This window comes from Glycine soja, chromosome 8 (genome assembly GCF_004193775.1).
Source record: "Glycine soja cultivar W05 chromosome 8, ASM419377v2, whole genome shotgun sequence".
Lineage (NCBI taxonomy): Eukaryota > Viridiplantae > Streptophyta > Magnoliopsida > Fabales > Fabaceae > Glycine > Glycine soja.
In genome coordinates, this window is record NC_041009.1 from 47,530,994 (window position 1) to 47,547,899 (window position 16,906).

Here is a 16,906-nt window from a genome sequence, read left to right on the forward strand (position 1 = left end):
AATTGTTTGGAAGTTCCATTTACTCAAAGAATCGAACATAACTAATCCAAGCAACTGAATGAATATTAATTCATCACAACTCCTATCTAATTCCCTCATTCAATCTTTACTTTAATTCCGTATAAATAAAACTAAACAGAAATGAAAAATGATGATTAGCTCGATTCAATTTTCACTACGGCAGTGGCAGAAGTTCAGTATGGTGAATTTTGAATACGTACTTTTCCATCTGCTTTTCATCCTTTATACAAGAGAAATGTAGTATAATATGACGCAGCCATAAAGAGCACTCAATCATTAATACAGAAGATAGTTACGGAGCCTGTACACCTGGTGTCTTTCTTGCCTAAAGTTGCAGTTCAGTTTCTTCAATCCTCAAAAGGTGAATAACGTGATCATTTAAACTTCAGAGCCAGAGGGCTCTGTGGACAACGATGAGTCTGTGCCATAATTCCAAAGGCTCTTCAACTCACCTCTTATACATCCCAATATGACTGTGACACCTGTTGATTAATTGGGCATGAGATAGATAGATTTAACTTAACGACGAGAACCATTACGCATCTAATTTCAGCAAAAAACTAGTTACCTAGTGTGCATGGAACAAGGTAGAGAAGTGCAGGTTGTCCATTTCCATTCATCAGATATAGTCCCATATATGTCAAAACGAGGCCTAAAACAGAAAAAAGATTCTGTCACGACATAGAAGAATGAACTATAGCATTGAATCCAGATCACGAGTTTAAATAACTCACAAATCAACATGGAACACCTGTGATGCCTTAAACTACTAGTAGCATCAGAGGATTGGACTTTAAAACATCATGAATTTTATTGAAATGATAATTTAAGCCTTTAAAAATAAAACATCAGCAATTATGCTTAAGAACGTACAGTATCTTATGCATTAGCATTTCAACAATATATTCAAACCATAAAGTTTTGTTCGAGACAAAAGAAATCAAGTTTTGTTTCACAGGATTCTTTTTGGTGACTCAGGAAGGGATTTAGCAGAAATTGTAAATGCCAATGAATCAAACAGAAGGGTGAAATGAGGTTGTGATATGATATGACTAAATTTGGATCTCAAACATTCTTAACTTCTTTTAGATTCCTTGTGATTGAGGAAGCATATGCCAGTTATTTCAGTTCTGCTTCAGTTTTCAAGCAGTGAGGATTAACCCCTAAATCCTATACTCTAATCAAACAATGCTTAAATAAAGCCTAGAAATACTTGGCCTTAAATGTACACAAGTAAACAAGTCTTTGATATAAACATGGAACAAAAAGAACTTACCAATGCCATAACCAACTACCAACCAAAGAAAATATCCATTTGATGCTCCCCTCCTATTATCTTTGTCAAATCTATGACAACCAAAAAGAATAAATATGTTAAAACAAAGCATTTTGTCCAAAGTACATAAACAAAAAGTTGCCTAATGCAAATTTTAAAAAGAAAAGAATTCTCTAAGTGACATATGATCATTTGGAATATGCATGAAACACAATCCATCCAGAGGACAGAAGGTTTGCAAAGTCATGAAATTTGATTGGATTTTACTTCTGAGCAGGTGTGGTATTCTGTCCATGTTTGATACAAGTTAGTATTATTAATCCCACAAAGCAGAAGCAACACAATCAAACTGCCCATTTAACATCACCACATTATAAAAATAAAAAATAAAAAATCTTTGGTTAAAATAGAGGGATATTAAAATGGATTTGCTGATGTTTTGCAAGCCTAATAAGAAAGCTTGTTCTGTTCCCTTTCAGGAATGCAAATAAGGAAAGAAAAATTACAAAGCTATGAACTTCAAAATGACCTAATAAATATCACTACAAATATCCATTATTCTTTGTCTTTTGTGGTAAGCCAAAATATCCATTCACATCTACATCTTCAATGTTGTAAATCTAGCATTTATATATGATGTTGACTCAATAAGGAATTCAGTACCTATGAGCAAAGGAAATAAGCAAACCAGGAAACAGAATATCTCCAAATCCAATCATGTCATAACCTCCCCAGGGATCAAAAAGACGAGGAAATCTCAAAAGCATAGGAATTGCTTCTCCACCAGCCTTGTCACCTCGAGCAACCTAAAAAGAAAGCCCATGTAAGAGTATCACAAAACTATAAAAACCAGAATTCTCTCTTCCTTTTTAATAAAGCAGCATTATAGAAAACACAGAATCCATTTGAAAAAGAATATAAGTGTTAATTGAGTAGGTAACTTATTATTTACTATATGTATACGTGTTAATGTCCTCTATCTTCATGTTTCTACTTTCTCTTCTTCCTTTCTACTTAATTTTCCTTTTTATCAAGTAAAACAAAATAAGTACTTATATTACTCTACCTATAAAGATGCAAACAGAGCTGAGACAATAGAAGTAAAAGAACTATAGCAGTACTAGGAGAGTAAATACTTACGGCAATCATAACACTCTCGTGGAAAATCACTGGAGATATGAATACCCAAAAAATGTCATAGACAAAGGCACAACAAAGGAGTACAGTTGCAACCTATTATATCAGATGCATGAGAAATTATTAGAGCTGTTTTAATAGATACATAACAAAGTGAGTAAGAGAAAAATGATTATTTGATTGTAGACATAAAGAATCCATTTGGGTACCTTAATATTAGGTAATCTAGCCAACTGCAAGACTGTTATCATCAAACAGATGCCCTGTTAAGAACAAAGCCAAATTTCAAGTAAATAGCATGCAATGAAAGATCAGACAACTTAGCATCAGCTAATGGTGTCAAACATAATTGAGATAACAAACCAGCTTCAAGATCAATACTTCAGAAAGCCCACTATGGAACCGACCAAGATCCCAATTCCATATTTGGCTCATATATGCAGATTTACACTTGGACATTATTATTTAATGATTTGACAATATCTAATTTGAAGATTAGGAATAGGGTAAATTACAATGAAATATTAGTAAAAATATTTATAGTTCATGAACTACTAACCACTCAGGTAGTTAACAACACTCAAAGAATGGTCAATGAATAGTCACTAGTTAGCATAATTAACCACTTGATAAATACACCGCACCTAAACTAGATGACTTGCTATACCAAGAATATCTGTTTTTTGTAATTTCTCAAACATACTTACACTTTGACGTGCCAGTGTGTGTGTGTGTGTGTAGATATTTGTGCACATCTATATATGTATATAAGTGAATTCAGTTAAATGTGTGTGAAAGTGAAATAGGAATCATCCAAATATAAATGTTGCAAAAACCTAGACTAAAAACCACAGCAACTTCTGTTGTAGTTCTTCATACAAAGTTCCTGACTTCCAATAGTCAGTATTCATGGACAAGTTTTGAGAAAGAAGAAAATTTCTTATTCGAAGCATCTTAAACAATATAAGCTTGAATTTAGAAACTGAAATAATAATAGAAAGACCCATCTTGCAGCAACTAGAATCTGAAACTTACAAGGATATCTTGGCCAATCCATGAATATGATTCCTGTCGAGTAGCAGCCCAGAAAATTGCAAATGCCACACAGAATAACAATACTGCCAGTGAGAAAATAGAAATCTCCCCAAATAGAGGTAAGCTCACTGTCTTCTGACCACAATTTTGGCATTTTCTGCTCATTTAAATTAAAATTAATAAGAGAAATTAATAAAACGTGTGGCATGCAGAAAGAACACCAAGCACATTCTCAGGCTAGAAAACAAAGAGGCACTGGATATACCTTAAAGTGAGGCTTACAATACAATTGTGCATACCCTGAAAATGAAAACAAATTTAAATTAACATACAGAGGAATTTTAAAGCTTTAGATTGCATATTTTCATGACAATGATAGTGCGGGTATTAGTGCTCCTAAATCCTTTCTTTCAAGAGACTTTCACTCTCTTCCTTTCTTTTCTTACCCTTACATAACTTGTGTATGAAATAAACAAGGCTAATGCAATATAATCTGATTGGCATATGCCAATTACTCGAATTGCTAATTCAAACTTACAGTTAATTTATACACCAAATTTAATTGTGCAAGATTCCGAACCAATACCCCCTTCATGCACACCATGAAATATGATTTTTTTGTTAATTAGAAGGAGTACTAGAGTAGAAGTAAATTCCAAATCCAAGGAAATGAGCTACATTACCTCAATACCACCAATGCAGAAAAGTACAATCAGCACCCAGACAAACCAAGATGACATAAAGAAGAACAATAGCACAAGAAAGGTAGACGCTGCTATGACAAATATGACAGCACCCTTTGAATCAATGTTAACAATTTCCTTGTCCAAATCATCTTTTGCTGTTTCCGCATTAGAAGATTCCTAGCAAAAGAAAAGAAAATTATTAGTACAAATTAATACACTTGAATCTCTGCTAAAAAGTAAACTTGAAAAAAATTGTATCAGTAAACAAAATGGAAGGAAGAAGGCATTCTTCTATACCCCATTGCAAAATTCGTAATAGTTAGGTGATGTTTGTTTCAAGGTACTTAATTACATTCCCAAGAATATTATTATGACGAATGTTATTCTTGGGTAAATCAAAATAAACATGTTTGGTTACTTAGAGTTTTAACATTTATGGGAATGTTTTCAAAATTCAACTGGTAGAAGTTAAAAACAAAAGTGGGAATGGAAGTTAATGATTGGGATATATGATAAGTTGAAACTTCCAATATTCTCCATGGGAATGAATATACCCACCCCTCACCATGGAAACAAAAGCCAAGCAAAATATGATGACAAATTCCTGGGAATCAGCCATGCCTGGGAAAAAATTAAAACTTATAACAAACACAAGAATGTTATATTCAAAAGTACATTCCTGGGAATAATTTTGCAGAACTTGAAACAAACACACTCTTAATGAAATTATCAGTGGATAAAAACAAAGGAAATAAAAGCTACAACGAAATTTAGATAAGTACACATGCCAATGTCAAACTGTTATTATACATTTCCTATTTCAGCATTGTTCAAATATTAGGAGATGCTTTCTTCACAAAAACATGTCTTCACATCCAGAAACTCAGAAAAGTGCTTACTTAAGGCATCACAATAGCATGTTTAAGTACATATAATAAACTTCATGGCTGATATAGGGTTGCAAGGAAAAACCTTGGGACACAATTCATTATAGCGTTCATCAGACTTCTCTGGGGTAGTTAGATCTGACCATAGTGAAGCACATACAATTGTTCCAATAGACATCAACCACAAAAATGCAACTGAGAAGTCTACAAGTGGCCGAGGTGGAGCATATAACAAAATTTCCACTGCAATAGACAACTCAAAATTAACCATCTGTAAGTCAAGCGGAAAATAAACCTGACATCTAGGATAAATAAGCATTAATGGTGGCATTATTAAAACTAAAAATAACGCATGAACATGAAATGAGCAGATCCCTATTAAAATAACACATGGTGGCACATATTAACCAATATTTTTAAAACAGGAACAATCCATGAATCAGAAAAGAGATAGGTTCAAGGTTTCAAGGTCAAACTATTGGTTTAATTGGAGATTTGTAACATACTCATAAATTTTGAAAAATTATGAAATATAATAAGTCATGGGGTAAACAACTAAAAATAAACATCTAACATGATTAATTAATTTGATTCATGACATATACAATAAATCCACATGCCATTAAGTACACTGAATATATCTTACAATGAATAAATATATTTAAAATTTAATTATATCCTACATGAAATAAATATTTTAAATATAAATATGAATACAAAAATGTCATATAATGAAACAGATCATTTAAGCAGCACAATGTACAGTAACAACTGGTACGAAAAATATCATGGTTCAATTCTTCAGTTTGGACATTTTCAGAAGACACGTTCATTTTCCAAAGCAACATAATACATTAAATTATTGCACAGCAATTATTAAGAACCATTGGCTTAGCAGTTAGCAGTGGCATGCCTGATCTGTGGCTGGAAAAACTTAGGTTCAAGTTCAACTCTTGGTTAAGCCATTTGGATGCAATGTATGAACAAAATTGAGCTACTTAGGGTGTAAAAGCACTAAAACATTTATTTTAATTCTAAGCATTAGAGAGGTGAGGCTGCACGCTGCAAAAGTCACTTTGTTTTCTTAGGTGTTGCTCTGCTGTTTTTACCCATACTAGCTTCCATGTGATTCATTTTTTTTTCATTGGAGCCTTTGATGAATGATGGCCTTCTTATTACAGGACCAAACCCTCTGGTGGGGACTGGGGAATAAAAGAGAGGAGAATAAAGCATCCTTGTAGACATCTTAGTGTGGTACTAGTTAGCAACAAGAAGCAATCAAAGCATATCCCATTTGGCCCAAGCAACAAAAGAAAATGAAAAATTATTTGCAGAAAAATATGATGTAAGAATTGAAGTCCTGAGGCTGACCTTTGCTTCCAGATGTCAAAGACTTGTTGAGACTTTGTCCGGCTGACTTTGTTATCATGACTACTGGAATTGAAATATTAGCTTCAGTGCTATTGGAGCAAACCATCTCAAAGAGATCTGACAAAAGCAAAAAAGAAAGGAGAGTGAGTAATAAATAAGTTGCAGCTTGTGGAGTTGCCTTAATAGTCATGAGTCATGATTGACCTTGTGCGTCGTTGATGACCAACATGGCAGTAGCACCTACAGACTGTGCAAAATCAGCTTTAACTGTGAAGTCACAACCCCCACGCACACAGAGAGCAACTGAGCCAGATAACCTTGAAGTTGAATTGGAACAGCAGTCTAAGGGATCAGCGAATATTGCTGGAGTTTTCACACTGTTGTCAGGTTTCTCCGGCAACACAGACCCAAATCTAGCACTGACGCCATTATAAATATGCCCTTCCTCACCATCCACCCAGTTCTCCACCTTCACCTGCACCCAAAGCCAAATTAAATTGCAAAAGAAAAGAATAAATCGCAGATCGGTCCAATGGAAATACATACCAGTTGGAAGGGGTTATTGCAGGATTCCGACTTGGGAGCCCTGTCGTCGTCGCGTTTGGCATCGTCGGCGCCCGCGCCAATCACAAACAACAACACCAACAACACACCGAGACCACGAAACGCCATCGTTTGCCACCAGATCAAGATCAAGACTCTTTGCTGCTGCTTTTATAATTTATTCTTTTCTTCTGTCTCTGTCTCGCATGGAATCGAATAGAACAGAGGAATTCAATTCAATAATGCAAATTTTGTTACTCGCTCCGCCTCTTCGCTGCCTCCACTCTCAACTCCAATTACACCAACTGTTGCTTTATCTCCTACTAATATTTTTTACTCCTTCCTTTTCTCGTTTATTGTGTCAAGAATTAATATATTATAATAATTTTAATTATAATTTCTGAATTTTATTTTCGATGAATGATATACTTCATATAGAAAATTAAAAACAAACTAAATAGCACAACTAAACATAAAAATAATTGATTGGTCATACAAAATTCACAATAATTTTAGTTTTGAAAAAATATTCTCCCTCCTCTTTTTTCATAAATTACTTCCTTATTGACAATGGCAGTTTTCAAGTGTATATTTCATGAAAGATTTGTTAAATTAATTAAAAGAATAATTAGTAACAAAGAAAGGAAATAAAATATAAAAAGATGTCTAAGAATGATTAGAATAAAAAAAATTAAAAATAAATACAGCAAAAAGACTAGGGGAGTAAAAAATTTATTATGTACCCCAATTTTTATCATTGAGGCAAGGTCTTTAATCAAAATTGTAGAAAAAAGGAAGGATGTAACAACACTAAAATAATAGTAAGAAAAAGAGCATAAATATGACTCGCAAGAGAAGAAAATCAAAAACAAGTATAATTGAGTGAAAGTTGTGAGGAGTAGTGTAATATAGATAGTGTGTAGTTTTTTGTGTTTGAAATGATGGAAGACTTAACTTCCGTGATGTAGAAGTTATATAAAGGGATAAAATTTATTAAATAAAAGTGGAGATCACATAAGAATTATTTTTTCTATTTGTACATTATTGTTATTATTTTTGTTTTAAACATTCAAAGGTAAAATAAACAAATAAAAATGAAGATCAATGAACAATTACAATATGTATTGTCTTTATATATATATATATATATATATATAACAGTTTGCGCCCTTTTTATAATATATTTATTTTTGTTTTTAAAAAATTTAAATATTTATTTTATTAGTATTAAAATTTTGTTGAAATAAAATGATTTAAATGGACTAAAAGTGGACAGTTAATTTAATTAATTTGAATAATAATTGAATTGGAAAAAAGTGGGGCAAAATGGGGAAAGAATGCAGCTGAGTAGCGCGATGCCAGGTTGTGTTGTGTGGTATCATCACAGCGAAGCACGCCTCCACTACTAAACTTTCCTCACTTTCTCTCTCTCTCTGTGAGTTGTGGAAATTGATTAGAATTGAAAATAATGTCTGGTTCGGAGGACGAGGGAGGAGAAGAGTACCTCTTCAAGATCGTCATAATCGGAGACTCCGCGGTGGGGAAATCGAACCTGCTGTCCCGCTACGCCCGGAACGAGTTCAACATGCACTCCAAGGCCACCATAGGCGTCGAGTTCCAGACTCAGTGCTTGGAAATCGACTCCAAGGAAGTCAAGGCTCAGATTTGGGACACCGCCGGCCAAGAGCGATTCCGCGCCGTCACCTCCGCCTACTACCGCGGCGCTGTCGGCGCCCTCATTGTCTACGACATCTCCCGCCGCACCACCTTCGATAGCGTCGGTCGCTGGCTCGACGAGCTTAAAAGTACTAGATCTGATCTCTCATCATTTTCACTTTCTTAACACTTACCGGCTACCGGTATCCTGCCCCGATCCGATTCTCATCTATTCGCTATCGCTTTCACCACTCTTGACATGTTCATTTCTTGTATTTGTAGCTAGTTTTATTCTTCTGGTACCTTCACAGCACAGGTTAACCTAGGAGCAGAGCAATTTGTCTTATACTAGCTTCGTGTGTATTAATTAATTAATTAGAGGAAGATAGATATGGTATCTTGTTAAGTAAAAGTAAAACTACGTTATTTGGTTGTTTGATTTTATCTAATGATATGATGCAGCTCACTGCGATACAACGGTGGCAATGATGCTAGTGGGGAACAAATGTGACTTGGAGAATATAAGGGCGGTGAGCATTGACGAGGGGAAAAGCCTTGCGGAAGCGGAAGGTTTGTTTTTCATGGAAACGTCAGCGTTGGACTCGACAAACGTGAAGATGGCATTTGAGATGGTAATTCGAGAGATATACAACAACGTGAGCAGGAAGGTTCTCAACTCCGAAACATACAAGGCAGAGTTATCTGTCAACAGGGTCAGCCTCGTCAACAATGGTGCTGCTACATCTAAGCAAAATCAAACCTACTTTTCTTGTTGTTCCAGATGACCTATAACTACCATACGAAACAAGTTGCTTTGTCACTTCTATTCCCTTTTTGTTGCTTTGCTTTATTAATTAAATGGTTCCTTCAAAACTTGTTGATCAGTTACAACTATATAGTAAATCAAAATGTTGTCTTCAATTTTATTTTAAGAAAACGGGTATAGTTTTATAATGGGGGTACAAAGAGCTTGTAATTGCATTGCAGCAATTGAAATCGGACATCCATTTATGTCTCTGTGATTGTTAGTTTCCTTGACTCCTCGTCTTCTTCTCTACTCTCCACAATTCTCGCTCTCCCGGGAATAATTATTTCATTTGTTGTTTTCTTGTGCATTTCTCCCTGTTAGCTGAGTATTTTTTCTGTATGATTTACTACTGCGCTCTCTTTCTTGAGAAATTTGACTTATATTAGAATACAAGACCTTGGCTTTTCAATTGATTTGCCTGATGAATGTCATCAATATGTAATTTTAGTGTTTTTTAGCCTTTCTATGGAGATATGCTTTGCCTTCTAACTCGATTAATCTCACTGCCCGGGCTCTTTAGCAGTGTGCATGTATTGGGGGGGGATTGTTTTTAGTCAAGTAGTCAACCAGAAGTTGCCTTCAGTTCATGGGTTTCTTTTGAATTGACGTATATTTGTATAAATGTAAGGCAATGACTTGTGATTTCATAAATGAGACCCATAAAAGGGGTCCATGTGTGTAAACTGTGAACTATTTGATCAAGATTTTAGCTGCCAGCTTTTTTATTTTATTGGTTATACTTTTATAAATTAACTTTTCTTTAATTGGTTGTACTTTTATAAATTAACTGTTCATAACTTTCTAATTACGTGATAAAAAACTTGGACAAACACATTAATAATTTTGTTTTAAGAGTGGACTATTTAATCATCGATCTTTTGAATTTTATTATTATTTAAATGAATATCTAGTTTTAAGAGTCAATTGCTTAGCTAATCCAACCGGTGTTGATGACTTAGATTTTGCAATTGGTCAAATTTTATTGTTAAAGTTTAAAATGTTATATTGTTTTCTATTGTCCCAAAAAATTAGAAGGCCTAGAAACCTAAACTAATGACTATCAATTCATTTCAATTTTTTTATGAATATTTAATAGGTGAATGTCCATACTTATTATATGTGACTATTTATATTTTGTCTTAATATTATTAAACTATTTGTAACTGTTCCCTTACAGTTTTTAGTTTGTACCTATTAATAAGTTATCTCATCACTAAAAATTGATTATGAAACTTTCCATTATCTCCGTTCTTTTTCTCTCTCTATTATCTGCCTTCTTTACCTCTAAACTTTTTTTTTATATAGAATTTTATGCTATTCTCATAACATTGTTCACTTTTTAATCAATGCTTATTATTGTACATTTTTTTTACTTTGTTTTAGAAGAAATAGATTCATGAATTTTTAAACTACTCTGCAATCATGTATTTTTTAAATGCTATGCGGGCAAGGTAGCAGGTGCTCCGAACTAAATTTTTTTACTTTGTGTATACCACATTTTTATTAAGTGAGACAATTTTAGTTGAGCATCAAAAATCCTAATTCTAGGAAGAGAAAGGTTAAACATTTTGTAGTATTGAGTATGAGATTTAATAAGAGATTTTACTCGCCAATACTTTTGGGACACTCGTTAAAGAATTCAATATAATTAATCATCACCAAAGTAATTGAAAAAAATATGATTAAACTAAAGATGGTTAGTAAAAAATTTTAACAAAAATTAATCATCATCAAAGTAAAAAAAAAAACTCTGCATTAATGTTATAATAACTCAAAATATTTATTTGTTACTAGATGATGAAAATACCTTTAAACATACTTGATGAATGAACCTATAAGCAAACCATTGGGTGAATTCATATATTATGTATTATATGAATGAATTCATAACAAGTGAATAGATCTTGGAATGTGGTAAGCAAGATATGTCTTGATGACTTGAGATTAATTCTCCACTTATTGATCATGTCTATTACTTCCTCTGAATTAAAATATAAGTAAAAATAATAATAATTTATGCCTATTAAGAAAATTATTTAACATTATTTAGTTGTGATAGTCTCACCAAGAAAATCAATTTATTTCATAAAATATCCTTTACCTTTAATTGCACATCATAAAAAAGAAAATATTGTTAAAAATAAAACTAATTAAATAAATGATATTTTAGAGGTAATATCATTAAATAGGAAATGATTAATTAAAATTTGCTTATTTTTATTCTCATACATAAAAAATTGCTTATATTTCACTACAAAAGAAGTATGACCTATTTTTATGTTTTGTAAATAAATTATAGTTTTAATTTTTTTATATAAAATTAATATGATGTGATATGATTAATAGATAAATATGTTATTATATTGATATGTATGGATGGAAAAACATTTGTGAATACGAGATAATGTGATTTTTTTATAAGTATATAAAATATGATTTTACTTAAGTTTTAGGAGAGATTTTGTTCGATTTCCAATAACGTGCTTGTTATCACATTGGTGTATGTGCTCTTAATTAAATGACTTATTTAGACTTTAATTTAACATTGAAACTTGGGAATCAGTCACATAATTTTGAGTTCGGACATGAAAAAAATAATATTTAATAAATAAATAATATATAATTAAAAAATCATATAAGAAACTTAAGCAAGATATGAAATTTGTTTAGCAATAATGTATTTGTAACTAATAAGAAGAATATGGAAGTGATAGTATTAAAATTATATATATACATACATATATATATATATATATATATATATAAAAGTAATTTCAACAAAGTTATATGTTTGATGAAAAAGAAAATATATAACATTTTTAATAATGAAGACTTTAGAGTTTTATATAAAAGCAAATAAAAAAAATTATACTCTTTAAGATTTAATGAAATTATACTTAAATATTTTTTATTTACACATTTTCCTCTCGATTTATATAACAATATAATATATTATTTCCGTTAACATATATATAATTTTTTTATGTAAATTTAAAAAATCAGTATATAATGTTGAGAAAGAGAAAACATCAAATGCAATTTGGTTAAACCTAGGAAAATGTGAATATAATTTACGTCAAATGATTTTTTATTCATAAGCAGTTTATCATTTATAAAATATGTTTAATAGCACAATTTTGTATTTTTTCGTCAACTCAAAACCTTTATTCGTTCGTTGGTTACCAGTCACAATTTTTTTTTAAATGCCATTTTTATGCGCAATACATGAAAAGTTCCCACTCAACATCATCCTCAACGATGTGGCTTGGACACCATGCCACATTTGGGATCAACTCAAGATCAGTTTAATAAGAAAATCCTAAAATTCTGAGATAGTGGAGGACCTTAACACATAACATAATCGTGAGCCCAACAAGCAATACCACCCACCAATCCCTATCATAGTTTCCAATCTACAACCATTACCTAAACCTCTTTCTTGCCAACAAAATCTCCAAGGAAAGCTTTAAAAAGTCAAAGTTTATTAATGATACTCCTGAAAACTTAAAATAGATTTCTTTTTTTGGCTGTGTTAATATTTAATTTTTATTTAAAAAGGAAAACACAACAATATATAACAATCCATTGTTTTGTTGGAGATGAACCTAAAAGGTTAGATATTTATAATGTGAACAGTTTTATATTACTCTTTATGATCTCAACTACCCCAAACATGGATAGATCTGAAGAAAGAAAGAAATCTAAAGAAAATGAGCAAAAGGGAGAAAGAGTGAGAGAAAAATCAAGATAAGCTGACCCATCATCATGACATGACTTGAGCCACAACCAAAACCAATAGTTGTCCCAGCAGCAATTTTAATCTTAATCTTCTAGAAGCTTTCATTACATGGAAATGAAAAAAGAGAGAATAAGCAATAGTAGTATTTGTTTTCTTTTCAGCTCCTACTACTTTGATAGCTACGCCTGTGACACTGAAAAGGATTGAGAAAACAGGCTTCTTATTTTTATTTATTTATATCTATAAGATATGAGATAGAGAGAGTTGTGATTACTATTACTATTGAGACATCCAATACTTGCTCATCTCAAAGCCATTCCTGCCATAGTGATAGTCTTCAATTGTGTTCTCAATCTCAGACTGCGTGTTCATCACAAAAGGGCCATGCTGAACAACTGGCTCATTAAGTGGTTGGCCTCCAATCAGAACAAATCTCAAAGGCTTTGAAGAGTTATTCCATACGCTGAGGCCATCACCTTGAGTCAAAACAAGGACATGGTGTGGCACAGTTGGGGATGATGTTGGAGACCCGAAAACTCCTTCACCTTCAATTATATAAACAAAGGCATTCCACGACTCTGGAATGCTCTGATTCCACTGAGTTTCGGGCATCATGGAGAAAACAAGGTACATGGTTGGTGTTCGTGTGTACACAGGCGAATGCACTCCCATTGCTTCCCCTGCTATCACTCTCACTTCAACCCCATCTTTTTCTGCTGTTGCTATGTTCTCACTTGGAAGTTCTTGGTAATTAGGCTCGATCCTGACTCAAAATCAAACACAGTTAATAATAACTTGTCAATTTATTTAACTAGCTAGTTATTGGGATATGTTACATTTTGTCCCTGGATGATAAATTGATCCACAGTTGCAATCCCTTGTTGTTGTTTGCTTCTGCTGGCATTTCAGAGTGAATTATTCCCCTTCCTGCGGTCATCCACTGCACGAGCAAAAATAATATATTCTAACAACCTAATTAATCTTCTCTTTTCAGTAACATTAACTAATAGTGTTACTCATACCTGAACATCACCAGCTCTTATTGTACCCTTGTGCCCAGCAAAATCTTGGTGAGTGATGCCTCCCTGGAATCCGAAAATAAAGCAAAGTATACATAATATGGACTTTGGTCAACCATAATTTAATTTGAAGTTAAATGTAACTATATGTACCTCTAGCATGTAGGTGACGGTTTCAAAACCTGCAAATAAAAATATAAGGAAACAGAATAATATAATAGAGAGCAAAAGGAGGCAAATATGGAATTAAAAACCAAACCTCGGTGTGGATGATCGGGAAATCCTGCTGGGGGAGATACTGCAAAGTCAAAGACATGAGTAAGGTGGTGTAACAACAGAAACAGGACAAAGGGAGGTCAACCAAAGTAGGCTTCAACCAATAAGGTTTCACACAAACACAAAAGCAATTGTCTGTACCTGAGAAGTGATCCAACATTAGGAAGGGATCCAAGTTCTTCAACTCGCTCCTGATAAAAAAAATCAATCAATCATGAATACGAGTTAGCGCTTTAATTAAATGAAATGCATAATAATAATAATAATACAAATCCAAGATTAAGAATACCTTCCAATGCCTCTTCTGACAACAGCTCCATCCCCTTCATGTTGAGATTTGGCCAAAACCTTCTTCAGAACCAATCTGGGTGTGGTAAAAGGAGAGGAATTATCAGATTGAGACATGGTATTGGTACAAGTATTTCTCAGAGAAAAAAGAGATCCTGAGGTAGAGATTCTCCAATTGAGCAGTGAAAGGTGGTGACTTATAGCTCTCATAAACAAGGTATTAGGTAGGTGTGTTGTGTATGTGAACATTGGATATTTATATATATATATATATATATATATATATATATATAGGTATCATTGAGGAATTTGGAGAGTGGAAAGAGAAGATGAAGGCTTAGTTGGGTCTGACATTTGGGGTGGGATCCACTTTGAACAATCATAATGATGACATCAATCTATTGTCATCGTGATGACTGCCTCCTTTCCTTCTTCAATCTCCCTATCATAATGCTCACATATCACATTGTTAATTCCCTTCACTCTTGTAATTTCTCATCCTCTCCTTCTAGCATGAGCTTTTTGGAAGGAATGATGATTTTTTTTCTAGGTAATAAAAAATTTAGGGGAGGAAATACCGAAATAGAGCCCCGATCCAAGTCAGAAAAAGCCTACGAATTCAAAAAATCCTTTAGACAGGAAATGATAATATTTAGACAATCATCATTTACAAAAATCTTATTAATATTCTTTATTTTTCTTTATCTATCTTTTTCTTGTCTTATTATATCACCAATGTTATCAATTATTTATCTCTCCACGAATCATTTCTCTTTAGGAAGACACCATACAAACATTAAATCTTTGGAGTTGAAATAGGATTTTTCATAAAAAGTTTAGGTTAGGAAAAAAGTTTAATTGCACTTCTTATCTTTCAAAATTAATTTGCCCCTGAAATTTTTATTTTCACATTTTAACTTTAAACTTACATAGTTTTGTAAATTTTGTCCCAACGTTGATTCACCAACATTGGTTTTAGTGGACTTTGGTGCCTTCAGAAAATAGTAAAAATGTTAAAATTAGGGTTTGAATTCTCAATCCATTCATTTTCCACAACCATCAAAGCCACTTCATCATTTGGTTTGTTTAGTTTATATGCAATATATATATATATATATATATATATATATATATATATATATATATATATATATATATGCTATTATATATATATATATATGCTATTATTGCATTTGTTAATTGCACTTTTGGTTTTTTGGTTTTTTAAGTGTATGTTTATATTGATTGTATAAAAATATATTAAGATTTAATCTGTTTCTAATTTTTGTACTTTTGGTCAAATTTAGTTTTGGTTCTTGTACTTTTAAATTGATGAATTTACTCCCTCCTTGATGAAGGATGGTTTGGTTATCCACGAACAACCACTTGATTAGTTGAAGTAGTTGCTTATCTTTAATGTTTTGGGGGGTTTCTACTCGCTTAGTTTTGATCTAATTTCTATTTAATTGATTTTCAGCTTTGTAGATAGCCAAAGAAAAAAATTGAAAGTACAAAATATGGAAAATTTTAAAATAAGGGGCATAAAGTGAAATTAAATATTTTCTAAACAACATATTCTACCACATCAATGCCAATGCTAGTTAGGACAAAATTTATAAAATTGTGAATTTAGGGTGAAAATTTGCTAGAAAATTTTTAAGGACATAACTCACAAAATTGTGAAAATTAGGCGGAAATTGTAATTAAGAATTTTTTATTTTAGGAGCTAATTTAACCGACAATTATATTTTTTGCAATTTTAGAAATTATTTTCCATTTTATTTATTTTAGACACCAATTTAATACTAGTTCGTTACAATTTAAAAAACTAAATTGAATAATAATAAATAATTTCGGGAATTGTTTTACTACTTTATTAACTAAATTGATTATTCATTCCACATTTCTCTAACTAAATGAAATTAGTTAGTCAAAAGAAGGATACCATTATAATTGTGGAGTGAATTGTGGAGTGAAAGGACTGTCAATCGAAAACTTATCAATTTCCTTTCATTCATTGCTATAACCTTTTCATAAATTTGCAACCAAAAGATTATTATTATTTTTCTTTAAAAAAAAATAACCATGTGGTGTTTCGAATTTAGAATTAAAAAGAAAAAAAAAACTTCTACAAGGAAAACGTAATATATTACTATTTGAAATC

General features: G+C 32.2%; 3 protein-coding genes across 3 annotated transcripts; 1 reads left to right on the plus strand and 2 right to left on the minus strand.

The window, feature by feature from the left end:
- Nucleotides 1-138: 138 nt before the first annotated feature.
- On the minus strand, nucleotides 139-7,302 carry LOC114423802 (signal peptide peptidase-like 3). Its single transcript, XM_028390698.1, has 13 exons — nucleotides 6,960-7,302; nucleotides 6,618-6,888; nucleotides 6,414-6,530; nucleotides 5,128-5,285; nucleotides 4,153-4,332; nucleotides 3,735-3,769; nucleotides 3,470-3,626; nucleotides 2,644-2,697; nucleotides 2,438-2,530; nucleotides 1,961-2,103; nucleotides 1,298-1,368; nucleotides 590-673; nucleotides 139-503 (listed from the first exon to the last, which is right to left on the minus strand). Exons 1-13 carry the CDS (start codon nucleotides 7,083-7,085, stop codon nucleotides 400-402), a joined length of 1,593 nt encoding a protein of 530 aa, XP_028246499.1. The 5' UTR covers nucleotides 7,086-7,302; the 3' UTR covers nucleotides 139-399.
- A 937-nt stretch (nucleotides 7,303-8,239) lies between these two features.
- LOC114423804 (ras-related protein RABA5e-like) lies at nucleotides 8,240-9,647 on the plus strand. Its single transcript, XM_028390700.1, has 2 exons — nucleotides 8,240-8,761; nucleotides 9,075-9,647. Exons 1-2 carry the CDS (start codon nucleotides 8,425-8,427, stop codon nucleotides 9,395-9,397), a joined length of 660 nt encoding a protein of 219 aa, XP_028246501.1. The 5' UTR covers nucleotides 8,240-8,424; the 3' UTR covers nucleotides 9,398-9,647.
- Nucleotides 9,648-13,151: 3,504 nt separating this feature from the next.
- LOC114423805 (pirin-like protein) lies at nucleotides 13,152-14,991 on the minus strand. The gene is made up of 7 exons (XM_028390702.1): nucleotides 14,744-14,991; nucleotides 14,596-14,645; nucleotides 14,438-14,476; nucleotides 14,332-14,360; nucleotides 14,182-14,244; nucleotides 13,996-14,099; nucleotides 13,152-13,922 (listed from the first exon to the last, which is right to left on the minus strand). The coding sequence occupies exons 1-7, from the start codon at nucleotides 14,989-14,991 to the stop codon at nucleotides 13,439-13,441; spliced, it is 1,017 nt and encodes a 338-aa protein (XP_028246503.1). The 3' UTR covers nucleotides 13,152-13,438.
- Nucleotides 14,992-16,906: the final 1,915 nt, after the last annotated feature.

Coding starts and splice junctions, on each gene's coding strand:
- LOC114423802 (XM_028390698.1), bottom strand. CDS start 7,085: ATGGCGTTTCGTGGTCTCGGTGTGTTGTTGGTGTTGTTGTTTGTGATT. Junction 3,627..3,734: donor ATTGTAAGCCTCACTTTAAG/GTATATCCAGTG, acceptor TTAAATGAGCAG/AAAATGCCAAAATTGTGGTC. Junction 2,531..2,643: donor CTAGATTACCTAATATTAAG/GTACCCAAATGG, acceptor CTGATATAATAG/GTTGCAACTGTACTCCTTTG.
- LOC114423804 (XM_028390700.1), top strand. CDS start 8,425: ATGTCTGGTTCGGAGGACGAGGGAGGAGAAGAGTACCTCTTCAAGATC. Junction 8,762..9,074: donor CTGGCTCGACGAGCTTAAAA/GTACTAGATCTG, acceptor GATATGATGCAG/CTCACTGCGATACAACGGTG.
- LOC114423805 (XM_028390702.1), bottom strand. CDS start 14,991: ATGTTCACATACACAACACACCTACCTAATACCTTGTTTATGAGAGCT. Junction 14,646..14,743: donor GTCAGAAGAGGCATTGGAAG/GTATTCTTAATC, acceptor TTTTTTTATCAG/GAGCGAGTTGAAGAACTTGG. Junction 14,477..14,595: donor AATGTTGGATCACTTCTCAG/GTACAGACAATT, acceptor TTGACTTTGCAG/TATCTCCCCCAGCAGGATTT.